Here is a 19,978-nt window from a genome sequence, read left to right as displayed (position 1 = left end):
ATGGATGACTACCCAAGTTCGACAGGCGATTAATTTAAAGAAGAGAAAATACAACTTGCTAAAGGAAAACAGCACTGACGAGGCACGCGAACAGCACATCAGAGCCTCAGAGTTTGCAGAACTCTCATTCGCCAGCGTAAACGCGACTATGAAAAGCAGATTGCGCGCGAAGCCAAGTCCAACCCGAAAAAGTTCTTCACGTATATAAGAACCAAAAAGAAGACAAAAAGCAATATCGGTCCCTTAAAAGATGAAAGTGACGTACTAACACAGGACAGTAGACAAATGGTCGAAATCCTAAACAGAAACTTCGCGTCTGTGTTCACGGTCGAGAACACCCAGTCCGTACCCGAGAGCCCTTCCCCACCGATGGGAATCACTCCCCTAGAACTTGGCACAATCGACGAACAGGATGTGAAAAAGTACCTAAACAAACTCGAGACAAACAAGTCCACCGGACCCGACGACTTGTCACCCAGGCTGCTCAAGGAACTCAAGCAGCAAATCCTCAAGCCACTCATCGCCATCTACAATCTGTCCCTACAACAAAACAAAGTCCCGAAAGACTGGAAACAAGCGAAAGTAACACCGATCTACAAAAAGGGAGACAAAAGCGTGGCCCTAAACTACAGACCAATCAGCTTGACCTCAGTGGCGGGAAGAATCTTCGAGAAGATCATCAGAGACAAACTCGTTTGGTTCCTTGAAGACAACAACATCATTTCCGATGCTCAGCACGGTTTCAGGAATAAGTGCTCATGCTTAACCAGCTTACTGGACTTCTTCCAAGGTATCTATGAAAACTGGGATAATCATATCCCCAGTGATGTTATGTATCTAGACTTTCAAAAAGCCTTTGACAAAGTGCCACACGAAAGATTCCTCAAGAAACTCAAGTCGGCGGGGTTAGGCGACAATCTGACAGCGTGGATCAAAGACTGGCTCACTGGAAGAAAACAACGGGTTGTACTCAACGGACAGGCCTCCGAGTGGCACCCGGTTACAAGTTATTTTTTCCTCTGTTTTCCTCCCTCCCTCACCTTCCTTTCTCTCTTCCCACAGGGGTAAGTGCTGGGACCCGTACTCTTCATCATATATATCAACGACCTAGAACTAGGATTAAAATCCAATCTTTCAAAATTTGCCGACGACACAAAGGTGGGTGGGAAGGCCCTCAAGACGACAGACTGCGAAATTATCCAGAGAGACCTGGACCTGATAACTCGGTGGTCGGAAAAATGGCAGATGTCCTTCAACACTGCCAAATGTAAAGTAATGCATATCGGATCCAGAAACAGCAATCACACATACCACATAGGTGGCGATCCACTACATGTTGTGCAAGAGGAAAGAGACCTCGGGGTCACCATCAGCAGTGACTTGAAACAAACAAAACACTGCAAGTCCGCCTGTAAGAAAGCCAATACAATGCTTGGATTCATATCGAGGAACTTCGAATACAAGACGCCGGGAGTTATGTTATCCTTGTATAATTCGCTGGTAAGGCCCCACCTGGAATACGCCGTGCAATTCTGGTCTCCAAATTACAGGAAAGACATCGAATTACTTGAGAGAGTACAGCGCCGCGCCACGAAGATGATACCATCACTGAGGACGAAGCCCTATGAAGAGCGACTCGAGCGACTCAACCTCTTCACGTTGGAAAAGAGACGACTGCGGGGAGACATGATACAAGTCTTTAAGTACCTGAACAGGCTCTGCAACGTTGATCACCCCAAGCTCTCCACGCTGCAAACTAACCTGAGAACAAGAAAAAATGGAAAAACTATTCAAGTAAAGCGATGCAATACCGACATCGGCAGGAGTTATTTCTCGAGTAGAGTGGTTCGCCACTGGAACAGCCTCCCTGCAGAAGTGGTTAGCGCAGAGAGCATCAACTCATTCAAGAAACGCATTGATCGCCACTTTGCTGCATCGGGAGTGAGCTGAACGTATCCAAGAGTAGGTGCACAAGTGCTTTAATCCTTCCCTGCAAGCCACTCCTATAGCAAACGGATTGATTAAATCACTGAAAGCAGACAGCCTAGTAAAGAGCCAACAGGCATTCTGCTGCCTGCTAGTCCATGTTTCCATGTTTCCTCCTCCTCCACCTCCTCCTTACCCGCACATGCACACGCCATTGACTTCCTTTCTTCCTTTACTGTAAAAACATTAAAAAGACAGAAAATACAGAAAACAACAAAATAAATAATAAAAAAACAAAAAAAAAGGAACATAAAAAAACACCATCAGGCCAACACTCACGACACTGGTGCTCGTCGGACCCGTCGCCGCAGTGGTCGTCGAAGTCGCAGACCAACTCGCTGGGGACGCAGAGGTGGTTCTCACACTTGAAATGCGTCACCGGGCACTCGTGCGTCTCTGTGAGGAGGAGGGGGAGGAGGAGATAGAAGAGAGGAGGAAGAAAAAAGAACAGACGAAAGGGAAAAGAAGAAAAAAGGAGGAGGAGGAGGAGGAGGAGGAAATGAAAAAAGAAGAAAAGACGAAGAAGAAAAGAGTAAAAAGCAGAAAAAAGAATTAGAATTAGTGGTCGGAGTGGAATAACAAAAAAATGAAAATAGGAGGAGGAGGAGGAGGAGGAGGAAGAGAAGAAGAAGAAGAAAAAGAAGAAGAACAAGAACAAGAACAAGAACAAGAAGAACAAGAACAAGAACAAGAACAAGAAGACGAACAAGAAGAACAAGAACAAGAAGAGAACGAGGAGGAGGAGGAAGAGGAGGAGGAGGAGGAGGAGGAAGAGGAAGAGAAGAAGAAGGAGGAGGAGGAGTAGGAGGAAGAGGAAGAAGAAGATTAGTAACACAGTAAATATAAATGTCTTTTTTTAAGGGCCCCCGCAACGGATTTGACACGGTTTGGGAAAACTCTTATATCTAGTTAACTACCTTATTTTTTACATTGCAAATTGGCCTAATACTATGTTTTGATCTGATGGAACGTGAGAGTCACGTGAGAGTCACGTGAGAGTTTATAGGACTTTACTAGGATATAAACAAACCCGCGTGTTGCGCCCGGACCTTTAACAAGCATTTAAACCCACGTTTAAATCACTTCTAGTGCTCATAATGGGTTCATACTTCACCAAAATGTTGCCACATGACGCTACTAATTTTAGAGACAAAAACCTAATAAGGCCATATTTTTCGATTTTTCCGTCAAATCCGTGGGGGGGGCCCTTAACAGCTACGGTATCAGAGGTCAGACAAGGTTACGAGAGATTAACACAGCCACTCACCACAGTCCTGCTCGTCCTCACCGCCGGGGCAGTCAGGTCTGGTGTCACAGCGGCGGCCGAGGTCAATGCAGGTCACGCCACATTGGTACTCGTTCGGCAGACAACCTGGTGGAGAGAAGAGGAAGCAGGTGTGAACGAGGTAGGATGGAATGGAAGGAAGGAATGGAGGGAAAGGGGAAAGAGAGGTGTTAAGAACTAAAACTAAAAAGAGATGGGCGTGAAACTGGGAAACATATGAAAAGGAACCATGAGAGAGAGGAAGAAAGGTGCGAAGGGAAGGAAAGTATAAAGAAAGAAAGGGAAAAAAAAGTGAGACAGGGGAATTAGAACGTATTACAGAGAACCATGGACAGAGGAATAAGAGTAAAGGAAACGAAGAAGTGAAGGAAGGAAGGGAAGGAAATGGAACGGAGGAATAAGAACGTACGAGAAGAGAAAAAAAATATGAAGGTAGGGAACGAAAAAGGAAGGAATGGAAAAAGAAGAGACGGAGGGATAAGAACGTATGAGAAGAGAGGAAAAGGAAGTGAAGGAAAGGAGGGTGTGAAGGAAAAAAGAGAAAGAAGAAACGGAGGAATAAGAACGTTGGAGAAAGAGAAAAAGATGGAAGAATGGAAGATATGAAGAAGGGAAGGGAAAGAGAAGAAACGAAGGCATGAGAACGTACGAGAGGAGAGAGAAAAAGATGTGAACGAAAGGAAGAAAGAAAGAAAGAAAGAAAGAGAAAAAGAAAGAAAGAAAGAAAGGAAGGAAGGAAGGAAGGAAAAAAGGAAGGATGGAAGGAAGGAGTGAAACTAAGGCATAAGAACGTATAAGAAAGAGGAAAAAGACGCGAAAGAAATGAAGATATGAAAGAAGGAAGGGAAAGGAGAAACGGAGGATTAAAAACATATAAGAAAAGAGAATAAGATGTGAAAGAAAGGAAGGAAGAAAGGAAGGAAGGAAGAGAAAGGAGAAACGGGGGAAGAAGAGCATATAAGAAAAAGATGTGAAGGAAAGGAAGGAAGGAAGGGAAATTATTGAAACGAAGGAACTGGAACGTATGACCCTGGGGAGAGGGGAAGGTTGGAAGGAAAGGAAGCGTCAAGGAGGGAGAGGAAGATGATGAGACGGAAGGAAGGAAGGAACAGTGCGAGATTATGAAGCAAGAGAGAGGAAACAGGAGGAGGAAGTGAAGGGAAAGGGAGAAAGGAGAGCAAGGAAGTGGGGAGAGAGAGCGAAGAGAGAGGAAGAGAGAAGGATATGGAAAAAATAACGAAAGGGAATGAAGGAGAAGAGAAAGAAGAAAAGAGGAGGGATGGGAGAGGGAGAAAGAAGGTAAATAAAGAATGAGGTGAAAAGAAAAATGGATTATGAAAGAGAGGAAGAGAAAAGGCGAACCAGGGAGTGAAAAAGAAAAAAAAGAAAGGGAATGAAAGGTAAGAGAGAGGAGAAAGATGAAGAGAGGAGAAAGATGCATGGGAAAGGAAGAAAGAGGGTGATAAGAGAATGGGATGAAAAGAAAGGTGAGTGAAAAAAGAAAGAAGAGAGGAAAAGACAACCATGGAAGTGAATTAAAAAAGTGAGAAAAAAAAATGAAGGGAAGAGAGAGAGAGAGAGAGAGAGAGAGAGAGAACGGTGATAAAGGAAGGGATGTACAGAACGATGGATGAAGAGAGGAAGAGAAAAGACAACCGAGGAGTGGCTTCAAGAAAACACTGCATGGGTATATTCAGAGTGGCCAGCCTTTCCACCTTCCCTTATCCCCAGGCTCATACGTTCCAATTCCAATCCATTTCCAGTAATTTCCCTTCCTTCCTTCCCTTCCTACACATCTTTTTCCTCTAATCTTATACGTTCCTCTTCCTCCGTTTCTCCTTTCTCTTCCTTCCTTCCTTTCTTCCTTCCTTTCTTTCACATCTTTTTTCTCTCTTCTCATACGTTCTTATCCCTTAGTCTCTTCTCTTTCCATTCCTTCCTTTTTACGTTCCTTACCTTCATATTTTTTTCTCTTCTCATACGTTCTTATATTTTAGTTTTCTCCTTCAAACCCTCCTTTCCTTCACGTCTTTGTGCCCAAGAAGCTTGAACTATTCTTTCATTTATCGTACCTGTGTTTCTCTTGTTTTCTCTCGTTTACCAATAAGCAAAACAACGAGAATGATCAACTATATTTTTAATAACAATGGTATCACTTATTGTATTGAGGTGTAATTGTTCCGATCTTAAGGCGAATTAGGTGATGATCGCAAGCACCTAGTTTTTCGCCGAGTTGACTTTTTTTTTCGCCGACTTGACATTTTTTTTCGCCGACTTGACATTTTTTTTCGCCGACTTGACATTTTTTTTCGCCGACTTGACATTTTTTTTCGCCGACTTGACATTTTTTTTCGCCGACTTGACATTTTTTTTCGCCGACTTGACATTATTTTCTTCTTTTTTTTCTTCTTCTTCCTCCCGTTGTCCTCGTCGTCCAACTCCAATTCTTCTTCTTCTCCATCTCCTATTCTTCTCCTTTAACATCTACACTTTTCATCTCTTCTCTTTTCACATCCTTTCTTCTGTTCTCTTGTTGTTTTTGTTGTTGTTGTGGTTATTGTTCATGTTCTTGTTCTTCTTTTACTTCTTCTCCTTTTCTTCTCCTTTTTCATTTTTTTATACACCTTTTATTTTTCATATCCTCTCTTTTCTTCTTCTTCCTCTTCGTCTTCTTCATCTTTTCTTTTCTTCTTTTCTCTTCCTTTCTCTTTTCTCTTCTTCCCCTATTCTTCGTCCTTCTCCTCCTTCAAAGAAAATTCATATCCTTGCTGGACAACCAAACATTTTACATTTCACGGGACAGCACCTGACATATAACCTTATTTACGACAACCAATCCTTTGCGAATGCCCATGCAGACCCGGCTTCACCTCGCCTCTGAAAGCACTCCACGGAACGAAATACACCATTGAACCCTTTCTCATGCCTCTGCAAGCTTTCATATAAACAAAACACATATTCTGACCCTTCTTCATGTCTCTATAAAATCTGGGCTGAACGAAACACATGATCCAGTCCTTCATTTTAACTCTAAAAGTTCTGGACAAAACGAAACACACTATTGAACACTTTATCATGGCTCTGCAAGCTCTTATATAAACAAAACACATATTATGACCCTTCTTCTTGTCCCTATAAACTCTGGGCTGAACACAACACATGATCTAACCCTTCTTGTTGCCTCTAAAAACACTTGATTAAACAAAACACATGATCTAATCCTTTGTCTTGTCTCTGGAAACACTAACAAGAACGAAACAAAATCTAACTCTTCTCTTTACCTCTCTAGAACCTCTTAACAAAACACATGATCCAGTCGTTCTTCTTGCCTCTATAAGAACTTGGCTGAACGAAACACATAATCTAACCCTTTGTCTTACCTCTAAAATAACTTAAGTGAACAAAATATAATCTAACTCTTCTCTTTTGCCACTGTAGAAGCACTTGGCTGATCGGAATACATTATCTAACCCTTTTTCAAGTCTCTATAAGCTCTGGGTTGAATGAACGTAAGTACCGTTTTCCTTGCCTCTAAAAGCACTTACGTAAACTAAAAACATAATCTAATCATTTTATTTGTCTCTAGAACCTCTTGACAACAAAACACATGATCCAGTCCTTCTTCTTGTCTCTAAAAGCACTTAACTGAACGGAACACATGATCCAGTCCTTCTTCTTGTCTCTAAAAGCACTTAACTGAACGGAACAAATGATCCAGTCCTTGTTCTTGCCTCTAAAAGCACTTAACTGAACGGAACACATGATCCAGTCCTTGTTCTTGCCTTTAAAAGCACTTAACTGAACGGAACACATGATCCGGTCCTTGTTCTTGCCTCTAAAAGCTCTCAACTGAACGGAACACATGATCCGGTCCTTGTTCTTGTCTCTAAAAGCTCTTAACTGAACGGAACACATGATCCGGTCCTTGTTCTTGCCTCTAAAAGCTCTTATCTGAACGGAACACATGATCCGGTCCTTGTTCTTGCCTCTAAAAGCTCTTAACTGAACGGAACACATGATCCGGTCCTTGTTCTGCCTCTAAAAGCATAACTGAACGGAACAAATGATCCAGTCCTTGTTCTTGCCTCTAAAAGCACTTAACTGAACGGAACACATGATCCAGTCCTTCTTCTTGCCTCTAAAAGCACTTAACTGAACGGATCACATGATCCAGTCCTTCTTCTTGCCTCTAAAAGCACTTAAGGGGAAAGTCCGCCGTGGATTAAAATTACATCTATTTTCATGAATAATTTAATTGTATATATTAGTACCTTTGTTATCATATGAAAAGTTCAAGCTAATCAGATGAAATGAAAAACTAAGAAAATTATTTTTCTTTATTTTTATGAACACTTTGTATTCATTTTTCTCAGCCATTCTTTTACTGATTTTCTTGTGACACGAACATCCGATAACTCATTGTTGTTCTAACAATTTGTCAAGATGTTTTTCTGAAAACCATTTCTGTTAATCTGTAAAAAAATGTCTTTTTAAATTGTTTTTGGATAATTTTCCCATATTTCGAAACTATACCGATTTTCAAAAAAACATCTTGTAGAATATTAGTACGATATGTGATCTTGTGTGTCCTGAAGTTTCATGAAAGTCGTGCAGACAATAAAAGCAAAAAATATTTTTGTTCATTTTGTACTAGTTTTGAGAAAAACGCGATTAAAATTTTGCTAAAGTTCCTTGGCTCAGTGTAGGTACTATACTGTCAATGCTACTTGATATGAGTTTTATGAGATCAGTAATCACATATCAGCGAGTGCATATAAGGATCAGGCACCTTGTCCCCCTTTATAAAGGTATTAATCACTCAAAGTTGAGGGTGTCAGGGCGCGCCACGCCCCTCATTGTTGCAAGGTTCGATCAGTTCTCTCCAGATGCATAACTATCGGTTGGAATTTCTTTGTCTGTCTTCCTCTTTTCTCTATTGTCTTCTTCGGTGAAATTCTTCTCTTTTCTTTCATATCTAATCTTTTTTCTATGTATTCATTTGTTCCAAACATTTTTGTTCATATCCATATTTTTTTATTTTATGTGCCAGCCTGTAGCGCCGGTAGGCTTTCTTGAGGGGCCTATATGGTATTCGGCCCCAGCCCGTCATGGCGCAGGCAAGTGTTTTATAGTGGCGCCATCTTTTCTTGGTTCATGCTCCCCTGGAGCTCGTTCTTGATTCACTTGGACGGTTTCCTCTAGAGTCCGGGTTGATGGGTGGTCTTCAGGACAGCATGTGGGTAGTTTCAAGCCACTCGGCGGCGATTGAAAAATTCCAGGCGGTAGCGGTGGATTCGAACCCGCGTCGTCCATCATGCAATGAATGCGGGGCCCGCACGCTAACCACTCAGCCACCGCCAGACCCAAATTGTGTTCCATAACTGTTACATGGGTAACAAACTTCACCCTGAAGATTGCTGCATGTTTGATTTTTCAACATTTATTCCATACTTTGGCATGCCAGCCAAGGCGCCGCATTCGGCGTGCCACGCCAACGCAGTAGCTATTTAAATCTCCTCGCTATTGGCATTTAAATTTATGTCTGACTGAAAAAAGATCTACCATTCGAAAGCCAAAGGATAGGTTGTTGCCATAGGCCATATAACTCAATTTCGTATTTTTTGAAAATTATTTTCATATTTTCACGGAGGACTCTCCCCTTTACTGAACGGAACACATATTCCAACCCTTTGCTTTCCACAAAAAGCACTTGGTTGATTGGGACATTATCTAACTCTTTTTCCTGCCTCAATAAGATCTTGGCTGAACGGAAAACATAATCTAACCCTTCGCCTCGCCTCTAAAAGCTCTTGACAGAACACACATCATCTGACCCTTCTGTATGCCCCTCGAGGCGCGTGCCTCAACTAAACTCTGCCATCAATGCGTATTCGGCTTCGGGTAAACTCTATGAAGGTTGAGTTGATGATGCTTTGGTTAGATAGACGCACAGAGAGATAGATATACATAGATGGATAGTGGAAGGGAGAGTGAAGGGACGGGTGGATAGGGGTAAGGTTGTTATCTTGCTAAGAGAGAGAGAGAGAGAGAGAGAGAGAGAGAGAGAGAGAGAGAGCAGCTGAAGGTGCTACAGGAGTGGGGTGCCCGCTGGCAGGTGACCTTGCTCCAGAAGACCAGGCCATGGTGGTCTCTCGATCCCCACTGCCAGGCCAGCAGTGGAGGGGAAGCTAAGCTTTGGTGGCGTCCCCTCCACTCCAGGAATCCGTCAAGATTCTGGGAGTGGAAGTGGATCGAGGGCTACGGTTTGACAGCCACATCAAACACATTGCCCAAGGCCTCCCACAGAGTCTCCTGCCTGCGAAGGGTGGCCAGCTTCCTCGACAAAAAAGGGAGGCTGTTGCTCTACAAGGCCCAGATACGGCCTTACCTGGAGTACGCTGCCCTCTCTTGGATGTCGTGTGCTGCCTCGCACAGCAGGAGACTCGACGCCATCCAGAGACAGGCACTGCGACTGGTGGATGCAGCAGACCCCCAACCGGGCAGAAACTCTCAGCTCCGTCGACTCCTTGGAACACCGCAGGGACGTAGCTGCTCTTGTGGTGTTACATAAGGCACAAGTGCAGGGAGTGCCACATCTGGTGGGCTTACGCCAACCTCCGAGAGTCACCACGCGGGACACGAGAACGGTGCTATCCCGTGGTGACGCAGTGGAGGTGCCGTGTTCCCGTACCAGCCAGCACCAACGCACCTTTTCGGGAAGAGTCTGCCGGATGTGGAACATGTTCACAGCCTGTATACCAAACATCCGGAGATGAACACCCAAAAATAAAACTGTCGGCCCACCACTGGAGGGCTCACTCCCCACCCACTGACACTCGTGGTGGAGCAGTGACACGAGTGTAGTGTGCAGTGCGCTCACATATATTCTGTATTGTATGTTTTATTTTTTATTTTTTTATAGTATATATATATATATTTTTTATAGTTTATGTAGTTATTTTTATATAGTTTTTATTCTGCCCTTCGAATAGGCAGCACACGACAGTGCACCTTTGGGAATGTAAATATTATACATGTGCCTATGTTTAAATAAAAATAAAAAAAAAATAAAAAGAGAGAGAGAGAGAGAGAGAGAGAGAGAGAGAGAGAGAGAGAGAGAGAGAGAGAGAGAGAGAGAGAGAGAGAGAGAGAGAGAGAGAGAGAGAGAGAGAGAGAGAGAGAGAGAGAGAGAGAGCATAGGTGGGCACGATAACAGAAAACCTTATTCCCGATAACCGATAACTGATAATGGAAAACCTTATCGGTGATAACCGATATTCGTTAACTGGAAACACAAATATAGGCGATAACCAATACCCGATATTAATCCACAATTCCGATACTAGCTAGCGATAAGTCCGATAGGCGAAAACGATACTATATTGATATTTCAAATGAAAAACATAGATGAATTCACATTTTCATTATCTGTATTTTAGAAAACTTACAAAACCTGAGAACCACACGTTGACACGTACCTATGGACGGTAATACTAGACACGCCTGAACCGGTGTTGTGTTATTTGGCGTCCCCACCGTCAAAAGCTGGCGCTTTTGTTTACAAACACTGGTCTCTCGTGAGCTGCGCATGCTCAGACCAGCAAGCGTAGACCTGTATAGTCTCACAAAGCTTTTTAACCGTAATTAAGAGTTGCTGGAAGGCTGAATCAGACAAACAGTACCACAACCACCATCCCCGCTGTTTCTAGAACGACACTCTGTACGAGTTGTATTTATATGTACAGAGTGTCGTTCTAAAAAGGAGGATGGTACTGTCTGATTCAGCCTTCCAGCAACTCTATGTGTTAAAAAAGCTTTGTGAACAGGGCTATGAACATGCGTAGTTCACGAGAGACCAGTGTTTGTAAACAAAGCGCCAGCATTTCGATGACGATGGACACCAAATAACACAACACCGGGTGCCTTCAATACCATGGCATGCTCACAGACGAATATGGAATATAAAATTTGAGGCAGTGAATAATCATTTTGGGGGCAAAATTAAATGATTTTTTTTTCTCTGATATATTGATTTTTGAGTCTAACATAAAAACATAACCTAGTGTTTTGATGTTGATGATCAAAGTCTGAAATATCTCCACCGAAGATATTTCCCACGCATGCGCAGTAGGGAGGAGACAACGTTTTTTTCTGAGAGGCGGAAAAAAGTAGCGATTGTCGCTAGTTTGGTTACAAAAGTAACGAAGATACCGATATATATTTAAATAAGTAGCGGATGGCCGATAACCTGATTTTGTTATCAGCGATAAAGTATCGCGATAACTTATCGCGATAACGCCCAGCTATGAGAGAGAGAGAGAGAGAGAGAGAGAGAGAGAGAGAGAGAGAGTGGGCGGTAGGACTCTATCTATCTATCTATATTTATCTATCTATATTTATCTATCTATATATATATATATATATATATATATATATATATATATATATATATATATATATATATATATGATGACCACTGAGGAAGTCAAGGAAACACGAGGATCCCAAGCGCGTTCGTGTATTACATCTTCAGGGCAAAGATACAGGAGTGAAGAGTACAAGGGCTTATATAAAGAAAGAACAACGTTGGTCTGGTTCCTAAATGGCAACTCCGCCAAATCCTTTAGTTTCCTATTTTTATTTAATGATAAAAAAACTACTGGTATATTTTTTATGGTTTTAGTACATTGTATTTCACAGGAAACTAGACAATAGTAGAATAATAATAATACTTATATAATAATAATCATAAGAATATCAGTACTTAAAATATTAAATTGTTAAAGTATATAGGCAGGACAAACAGTTCGTCGTCTGACAACCCAGAAATATGGGCGTAGAAGACTTTTAGGGACAAGTGAGGTCAGATGGTAATCCAAGGTGTGTCTTTTTGTTCGTACGTATGTATATATGTATGTTCGTATGTATGTATGACACACCTTGGATCACCATCTGACCTCACTTGTCCCTAAAAGTTTCTACGCCCATATTTCTGGGTTGTCAGACGACGAACTGTTTGTCCTGCCTATATATATTAACAATTTAATATATATAAGTTCTGATATTCTTATGATATATATATTATATAAGTATTATTATTATTCTACTATTGTATAGTTTCCTGTGAAATACAATGTACTAAAACCATAAAATATACCAGTAGAGTTTTATCATTAAATAAAATAGGAAACTAAAGGATTAGGCGGAGTTGCCATTTAGGAATCAGACCAACGTTGTTCTTTCTCTGTATATAAGCCCTCTCTCTTCTCTCCTGTATCTTTCTCCCTGAAGATGTAATACACGAACGCGCTCGGGATTCTCGTGTTTTCTTGACTTCCTCAGTGGTCACCAGCAACATTTACTAATCACGCTATATATATATATATATATATATATATATATATATATATATATATATATATATATATATATATATATATATATATATATATATATATATATATATATATATATATATATATATATATATATATATATATTCTCCTTTTCCTCTTCTGTCCTTCCTTAAGACGCTTCCTTATCTACTTTCTCCTCTTTCTTCACTTCCTTCCTGTCTCCTCTCCTATATTCACTCCGTCTATCTTTCTCCATTTTACCTCTCTCTCTTTCTTTCTGTTTCTTCTCTTGTTATCTTCTGTCTTATTCCTTCTTTCTTTATCTTCTCACATTTTTCACACTTTCTTATTCTTTCTTCTATTTTCCTTCTCTCATTTTATTCCTTTGCATATTTTCTAATTTTCTTCTCTTTTCCTTCTCTTTTTATTTCTCTCCACATTTTCTCTTCTTTCCTTCTGTTTTCTCCTCTCACCATATTCCTTCTCTCTCTCTCTCTCTCTCTCTCTCTCTCTCTCTCTCTCTCTCTCTCTCTCTCTCTCTCTCTCTCTCTCTCTCTCTCTCTCTCTCTCTCTCTCTCTCTCTCTCTCTCTCTCTCTCTGTTTTCCCTCTCTCATTTAATTCCTTCATTCTGTTTATCTTTTCGCATTTATTCCTTTCCATACTTTCTGCTATCCTTTCCTTCTTTTTATTCCTTTCCATATGTTATCTTCCTTTATACTTTTTTTTCTTCTTTCATTATATTCTTTTTGCATACTTTCTTTTCTTTCCTTCTCCTTCTTTCTCCCTCATTTTATTCCTTTCCACATTTTCTCATTCTTTTCCTTCTCTTTTCCTTCTCTCATTTTATTCCTCCATATTCCTCCATGCTTTCTCTTCCTTTCCTTCTGTTTTCTTTTCTCATTTCATTCCTTTCCATACTTTTTATCCTTTCCTTCTGCTCTCCTTCTCTCATTTTATTCCTTTCCATATGTTCTCTTCCATTATTTGATTTTTTTGTTTTTTTCCTTTCTCATTTATTCCTTTGCATACTTTCTCATTCTTTCCTTCTTTTTTCTTCTCTTTTATTCCTTTCCACTTTCTCATTCTTTTCCTTTCATATCTATTTCACTATACGTTCCGATTCTTTTCCTTATACGTTCCAATCCCTTCCTTTAAACGTTCCAATCCTTTCCCTTATACGTTCCAATCCCTTCCTTCTTTCCAATCTTTCCTTTCCGTTCCGATCCTTTCCCTTATACGTTCCAATCCCTTCCTTTAAACGTTCCAATCCTTTCCCTTATACGTTCCAATCCCTTCCTTTATACATTCCAATCCTTTCCCTTATACGTTCCAATCCCTTCCTTTATACGTCCCAATCCTTTCCCTTATACGTTCCGATCCTTTCCCTTATACGTTCCAATCCCTTCCTTTAAACGTTCCAATCCTTTCCCTTATACGTTCCAATCCCTTCCTTTAAACGTTCCAATCCTTTCCCTTATACGTTCCAATCCCTTCCTTTAAACGTTCCAATCCTTTCCCTTATACGTTCCAATCCTTTCCCTTATACGTTCCAGTCCCTTCCTTTAAACGTTCCAATCCTTTCCCTTATACGTTCCAATCCTTTCCCTTATACGTTCCAATCCTTTCCCTTATACGTTCCACTCCTTTCCCTTATACGTTCCAGTCCCTTCCTTTAAACGTTCCAATCCTTTCCCTTATACGTTCCAATCCTTTCCCTTATACGTTCCAGTCCCTTCCTTTAAACGTTCCAATCCTTTCCCTTATACGTTCCAATCCTTTCCCTTATACGTTCCAAATCCTTTCCCTTATACGTTCCAATCCCTTCCTTTAAACGTTCCAATCCTTTCCCTTATACGTTCCAATCCTTTCCCTTATACGTTCCGATCCTTTCCCTTATACGTTCCACTCCTTTCCGTTATACGTTCCGATCCTTTCCCTTATACGTTCCAATCCTTTCCCTTATACGTTCCGATCCTTTCCCTTATACGTTCCAATCCTTTCCCTTATACGTTCCAATCCTTTCCCTTATACGTTCCGATCCTTTCCCTTATACGTTCCACTCCTTTCCGTTATACGTTCCGATCCTTTCCCTTATACGTTCCGATCCTTTCCCTTATACGTTCCAATCCTTTCCCTTATACGTTCCGATCCTTTCCCTTATACGTTCCAATCCTTTCCCTTATACGTTCCAATCCTTTCCCTTATACGTTCCGATCCTTTCCCTTATACGTTCCAATCCTTTCCCTTATACGTTCCGATCCTTCCCCTTATACGTTCCAATCCCTTCCTTTAAACGTTCCAATCCTTTCCCTTATACGTTCCAATCATTTCTCTTATACGTTCCAATCCCTCCCCATATACGTTCCAATCCCTTCCTTTAAGCGTTCCAATCCTTTCCCTTAAACGTTCCAATCCGTTCCCTTATACATTCCAAAATCTCTCCATACACATTCCAATCCTTTCCTTTAAGCGTTCCAATCCTTTCCCTTATACGTTCCAATCCTTTCCCTTATACGTTCAAATCCTTTCCCTTATACGTTCCAATCCTTTCCCTTAAACGTTCCAATCCTTTCCTTTATAAGTTCGAATGCTTTACCTTATACTTTCCAATCCTTTCCCCTATACGTTCCAATTATTTCCCTTAAACGTTCCAATCCCTCTCCTTATATGTTCCAATCTCTTATACGTTCCAATCCTTTCCTATACGTTTCGCTTCTCTCAACACACAACGTCACCATGCACTTCAGGGGACAGTATAATAAACAATAGCAAGGGTAACGAGACAACTGAAACCACCACAACTATAAAAAGATGAAGAAGAAGGAGGTGGAGATGGAGATGGAGGAGGAGGAGGAGGAGGAGGAGGAAGAGGAGGAGAAGAACAATGGAAGAAAAGAAGAACAAGGAGAACAATAACAAGAACAAGAAAAGGATCAAGAAAAAGGAGAATAAAAAACAAGAAGTACATGAACAAAAGAGAAAAACAAGAGAAAAACAAGAAGAAGAAGAAGTAAAAAAAAAAAAAAAGAAAACGAGCAAGAACAAAAAAATGGAAAAGAAAAAGAGAAGAAAACGAACAAGAACGAGAACACGTACAAGAAGAACAAAAACAACAAGAACAACAACAACAAAACAAAACACTACGATTAAGCACGTATATTTCTCTCCCAACTAAAGTAAAATCATAAATATTTGCCTCGGTGCCGCGCGTTACTCTCATGAGCAGTGTACCCTGGCACGATCAAGGCAAGAAGGGAGTGGAGATAAGAACACACGCTGTCCTACCTTCAAGAGTGTACCCTTAAAATGAGAAGAGAAAGAGGACGTATTTATATGGTGATGAGTCAAGAAGAAAGACACAGGCTCCTCAGTGTTCGTTAAACTTCCTCGGTAACGTTGGTAATGGCACAGGAAGAAAGTAAAGACGTAATGGGAAGGAAATGAAGATGTAATAGGGAAAAATTAAGAATAGTGGAGAAAAGATAGACGATGGGGAAAATATATAATGGGGCAAAAATAGACATAATAGGGAACAAATATATATAATGGGAAAAATCTACACATAATAGGGAAAAAATAGACAATGGGGAAAAATAAAGACAATGGGGGAAATATAAACAATGGGGAAAAACAGGAAATGGAGAAAAATAAAGACATAATGGGGGAAATAAAGACAAAATGGGAAAAAAATAGACAATGGGGAAAAGCTAAAATCAATGGGGAAAAATTTTAAACGGGGAAAATGAAAATATAATGGGGAAAATAGACATAATGGGGAAAAATAGACAATGGGGAAAAATAAAGACATAAAGGGGGAGATATGGACAATGGGGAAAATAAACAATGGGGAAAAATAGACATAATGGGGAAAGCTAAGAACAATGAGGAAAAATTTAAAGTAAAGGGAAAAATAAAACATATAATAGGGAAAATAGACATAATGGGAAAAATAGACAAAATGGAGAAAAATAAACATAATGGGGACAAAAGACAGAATGTGGAAAAATAGACATAATGGGGAAAAATAGACAATGGGGAAAGCTAAAAACAATGGGAAAAAAATAGACAAAGGGGAAAGCTAAAAACAATGGGAAAAAAATAGACACTGGGGAAAGCTAAAAACAATGGGAAAAAAATAGACAATGGGAAAAGCTAAAAACAATGGGAAAAAAATAGACACCGGGGAAAGCTAAAAACAATGGGAAAAAAATAGACAATGGGAAAAGCTAAAAACAATGGTAAAAAAATAGACAATGGGGAAAGCTGAAAACAATGGGGAAAAATTAGACAATGGGGAAAGCTAAAAACAATGGGAAAAAAATAGACAATGGGGAAAGCTAAAAACAATGGGAAAAAATAGACAATGGGAAAAGCTAAAAACAATGGGAAAAAAAATAGACAATGAGGAAAGCTAGAAACAATGGGAAAAAATTAGACAATGGGGAAAGCTAAAAACAATGGGAAAAAATAGACAATGGGGAAAGCTAAAAACAATGGGAAAAAATAGACAATGGGAAAAGCTAAAAACAATGGGAAAAAATAGACAATGGGAAAAGCTAAAAAAATGGGAAAAAATAGACAATGGGAAAAGCTAAAAACAATGGGAAAAAATTAGACAATGGGGAAAGCTAAAAACAATGGGAAAAAAAGACAATGGGGAAAGCTAAAAACAATGGGAAAAAAATAGACAATGGGAAAAGCTAAAAACAATGGGAAAAAAATAGACAATGGGGAAAGCTAAAAACAATGGGAAAAAATAGACAATGGGAAAAGCTAAAAACAATGGGAAAAAATTAGACAATGGGGAAAGCTAAAAACAAATGGAAAAAAAAAGACAATGGGAAAGCTAAAACAATGGGAAAAAAAATAGACAATGGGTTAAGCTAAACACCATGGGAAAAAAATAGACAATGGGGAAAGCTAACAACAATGGGAAAAAATAGACAATGGGGAAAGCTAAAAACAATGGGGAAAAAATAGACAATGGGGAAAGCTAAAAACAATGGGGAAAAAATAGACAATGGGGAAAGCTAAAAACAATGGGAAAAAAATAGACAATGGGAAAAGCTAAAAACAATGGGGAAAAAATAGACAATGGGGAAAGCTAAAAACAATGGGGAAAAAATAGACAATGGGGAAAGCTAAAAACAATGGGAAAAAAATAGACAATGGGGAAAGCTAAAAACAATGGGAAAAAAATAGACAATGGGGAAAGCTAACAACAATGGGAAAAAAATAGACAATGGGGAAAGCTAAGAACAATGGGAAAAAAATAGACAATGGGGAAAGCTAAAAACAATGGGAAAAAAATAGACAATGGGGAAAGCTAAAAACAATGGGAAAAAAATAGACAATGGGGAAAGCTAAAAACAATGGGAAAAAATTAGACAATGGGGAAAGCTAAAAACAATGGGGAAAAAAGACAATGGGGAAAGCTAAAAACAATGGGGAAAAAACAATGAGGAAAGCTAAAAACAATGGGGAAAAAAGACAATGGGGAAAGCTAAAAACAATGGGAAAAATAGACACTGGGGAAAGCTAAAAACAATGGGAAAAATAGACAATGGGGAAAGCTAAAAACAATGGGAAAAATAGACAATGGGGAAAGCTAACAACAATGGGAAAAAATAGACAATGGGGAAAGCTAACAACAATGGGAAAAAATAGACAATGGGGAAAGCTAAAAACAATGGGAAAAAATTAGACAATGGGGAAAGCTAAAAACAATGGGGAAAAAATAAAAACATTAAGGGGATAATGAGGAAAATAAACATAATGGAAAAAATAGACATAGTGGAGGGAAAAAAGACATAATGGGAAAAATATATATAATAGGGAAAATAGACATAATGGGAAAAATAGACATAATAGGGAAAAAGACATAATAGGAAAATAGACATAATAGGGAAAAATACATAATGGGCAAAAATAAAGACAAAATAGTGAAAAAATAGACATATTGGGGTAAAAATAGATATAATGAGGAAAATAAAGACAAAAATCTCATCCATAAAAAAAAAAACTAAAACGTAGTAATTTTGAAGAGTAGATAGGAAGACACCTACCGAAACGGGCGTCATCTACTCCCGGTGAGGGAGTAGATGACCTCACCTCTTTTCCACACTACACTACATTCACACAACACACACCTTTTCCCAAAATTTAAAATTCAAAATGGCACCATTACGCTCTGCCTCAGAGTCGCCGCCAGGCAGGGAACAGAAATTCCCCAGGAGGACTCCTTCTGGTGTCTTGATAACTCCTCGAACCTCTTTCTCAATTTCTGCAACATTCGCGGTCTTCGTTCTAATTTTCATTCTGTGGAACACCATCTCTCCTCCTCTAAACTTCACCTTCTCTTCCATGCCGAAACCCAGGTTTCTGAGGCTACTAACAGCAATCTCTACTCTGTTCCTTCCTACTATATCCTAAATTTCAATCCAAAGCTAGATGTTGTGTCTACGTGCGCAACATCACTTGCTCTCGTGCCCACGACCTTGACTCTTCAGAATTTTCCACCATCTGATTAAGACTTCATTGTCATTCTATTACTAAATACATCTGTGCTGTTTATTTCTCACCTAACTCTACTAACTATGTAAAATTCTTTGACTATTTGAACTCTAAAGTGGAACAAATCTTGACTCACTCTCCCTTCGCTGAAATCTCCATCCTAGGATATTTCAATGTTCACCACCAGCTTTGGCTTTCATCCTCTTTCAATGACCAGCCTGGTGAACAAGCCTACAACTTTGCTCTCCTTAACGACCTAGAGCAGTTGGTTCAGCAACCTACACGTATTCCCGACCTTCTTGGAGACAGACTCAACATACTAGACATCTTCCTAACCTCTAACCCTTCTGCTTACTCTGTCAAACTGTTCTCTCCGTTGGGCTCCTCCGATCACAACTTTATTTCTGTATCCTGTCCTATCGCTCCTGCAAACCCTTTGGAAACACCAAAGAGGCGATGTTTCTGGCATTTTGCTTCAGCTCGGTGAGACGACCTGAGGATTTTCCGATTTCCCGTGGAATGATTACTGCTTCCAGGATAGAAACCCCTTTGTGTGTGCCCAGCGCATTACTGAGGTGATTGTCTCTGGAATGGAGGCACACATTCCACGTATTTTCTCTACTCTACGAGAGAGAGAGAGAGAGAGAGAGAGAGAGAGAGAGAGAGAGAGAGAGAGAGAGAGAGAGAGAGAGAGAGAGAGAGAGAGAGAGAGAGAGAGAGAGAGAGAGAATTACATAGATTTACATATAAAATCAGACCACACAGACCCCATGGTCCAGACTAGGTGGTCTGTCCTTAAACCTAAGTGATTTTACATTAATCAGAAGGCTCCAAAAC

The 19,978-nt window shown here is 40.0% G+C and overlaps 1 protein-coding gene across 1 annotated transcript in view; it reads right to left on the bottom strand.

Moving 5' to 3' along the window:
* LOC126992331 (G-protein coupled receptor GRL101-like) overlaps positions 1-19,978 on the bottom strand; it is a 170,712-nt gene that overhangs the window by 99,134 nt on the left and 51,600 nt on the right. The window contains exons 3-4 of the mRNA XM_050851016.1: positions 3,254-3,358; positions 2,266-2,382 (exon numbers count right to left, since the gene is read on the bottom strand). Of these exons, the coding sequence (XP_050706973.1) occupies positions 2,266-2,382; positions 3,254-3,358 (222 nt within the window). The remainder of the gene's footprint in view (positions 1-2,265; positions 2,383-3,253; positions 3,359-19,978) is intronic.

Source organism: Eriocheir sinensis, unplaced genomic scaffold (assembly GCF_024679095.1).
Source record: "Eriocheir sinensis breed Jianghai 21 unplaced genomic scaffold, ASM2467909v1 Scaffold446, whole genome shotgun sequence".
In the NCBI taxonomy this organism is placed as follows: Eukaryota; Metazoa; Arthropoda; class Malacostraca; order Decapoda; family Varunidae; genus Eriocheir; species Eriocheir sinensis.
Note: the sequence above shows the minus strand (reverse complement) of the source record. Positions and strands in the feature narration are given on the sequence as shown.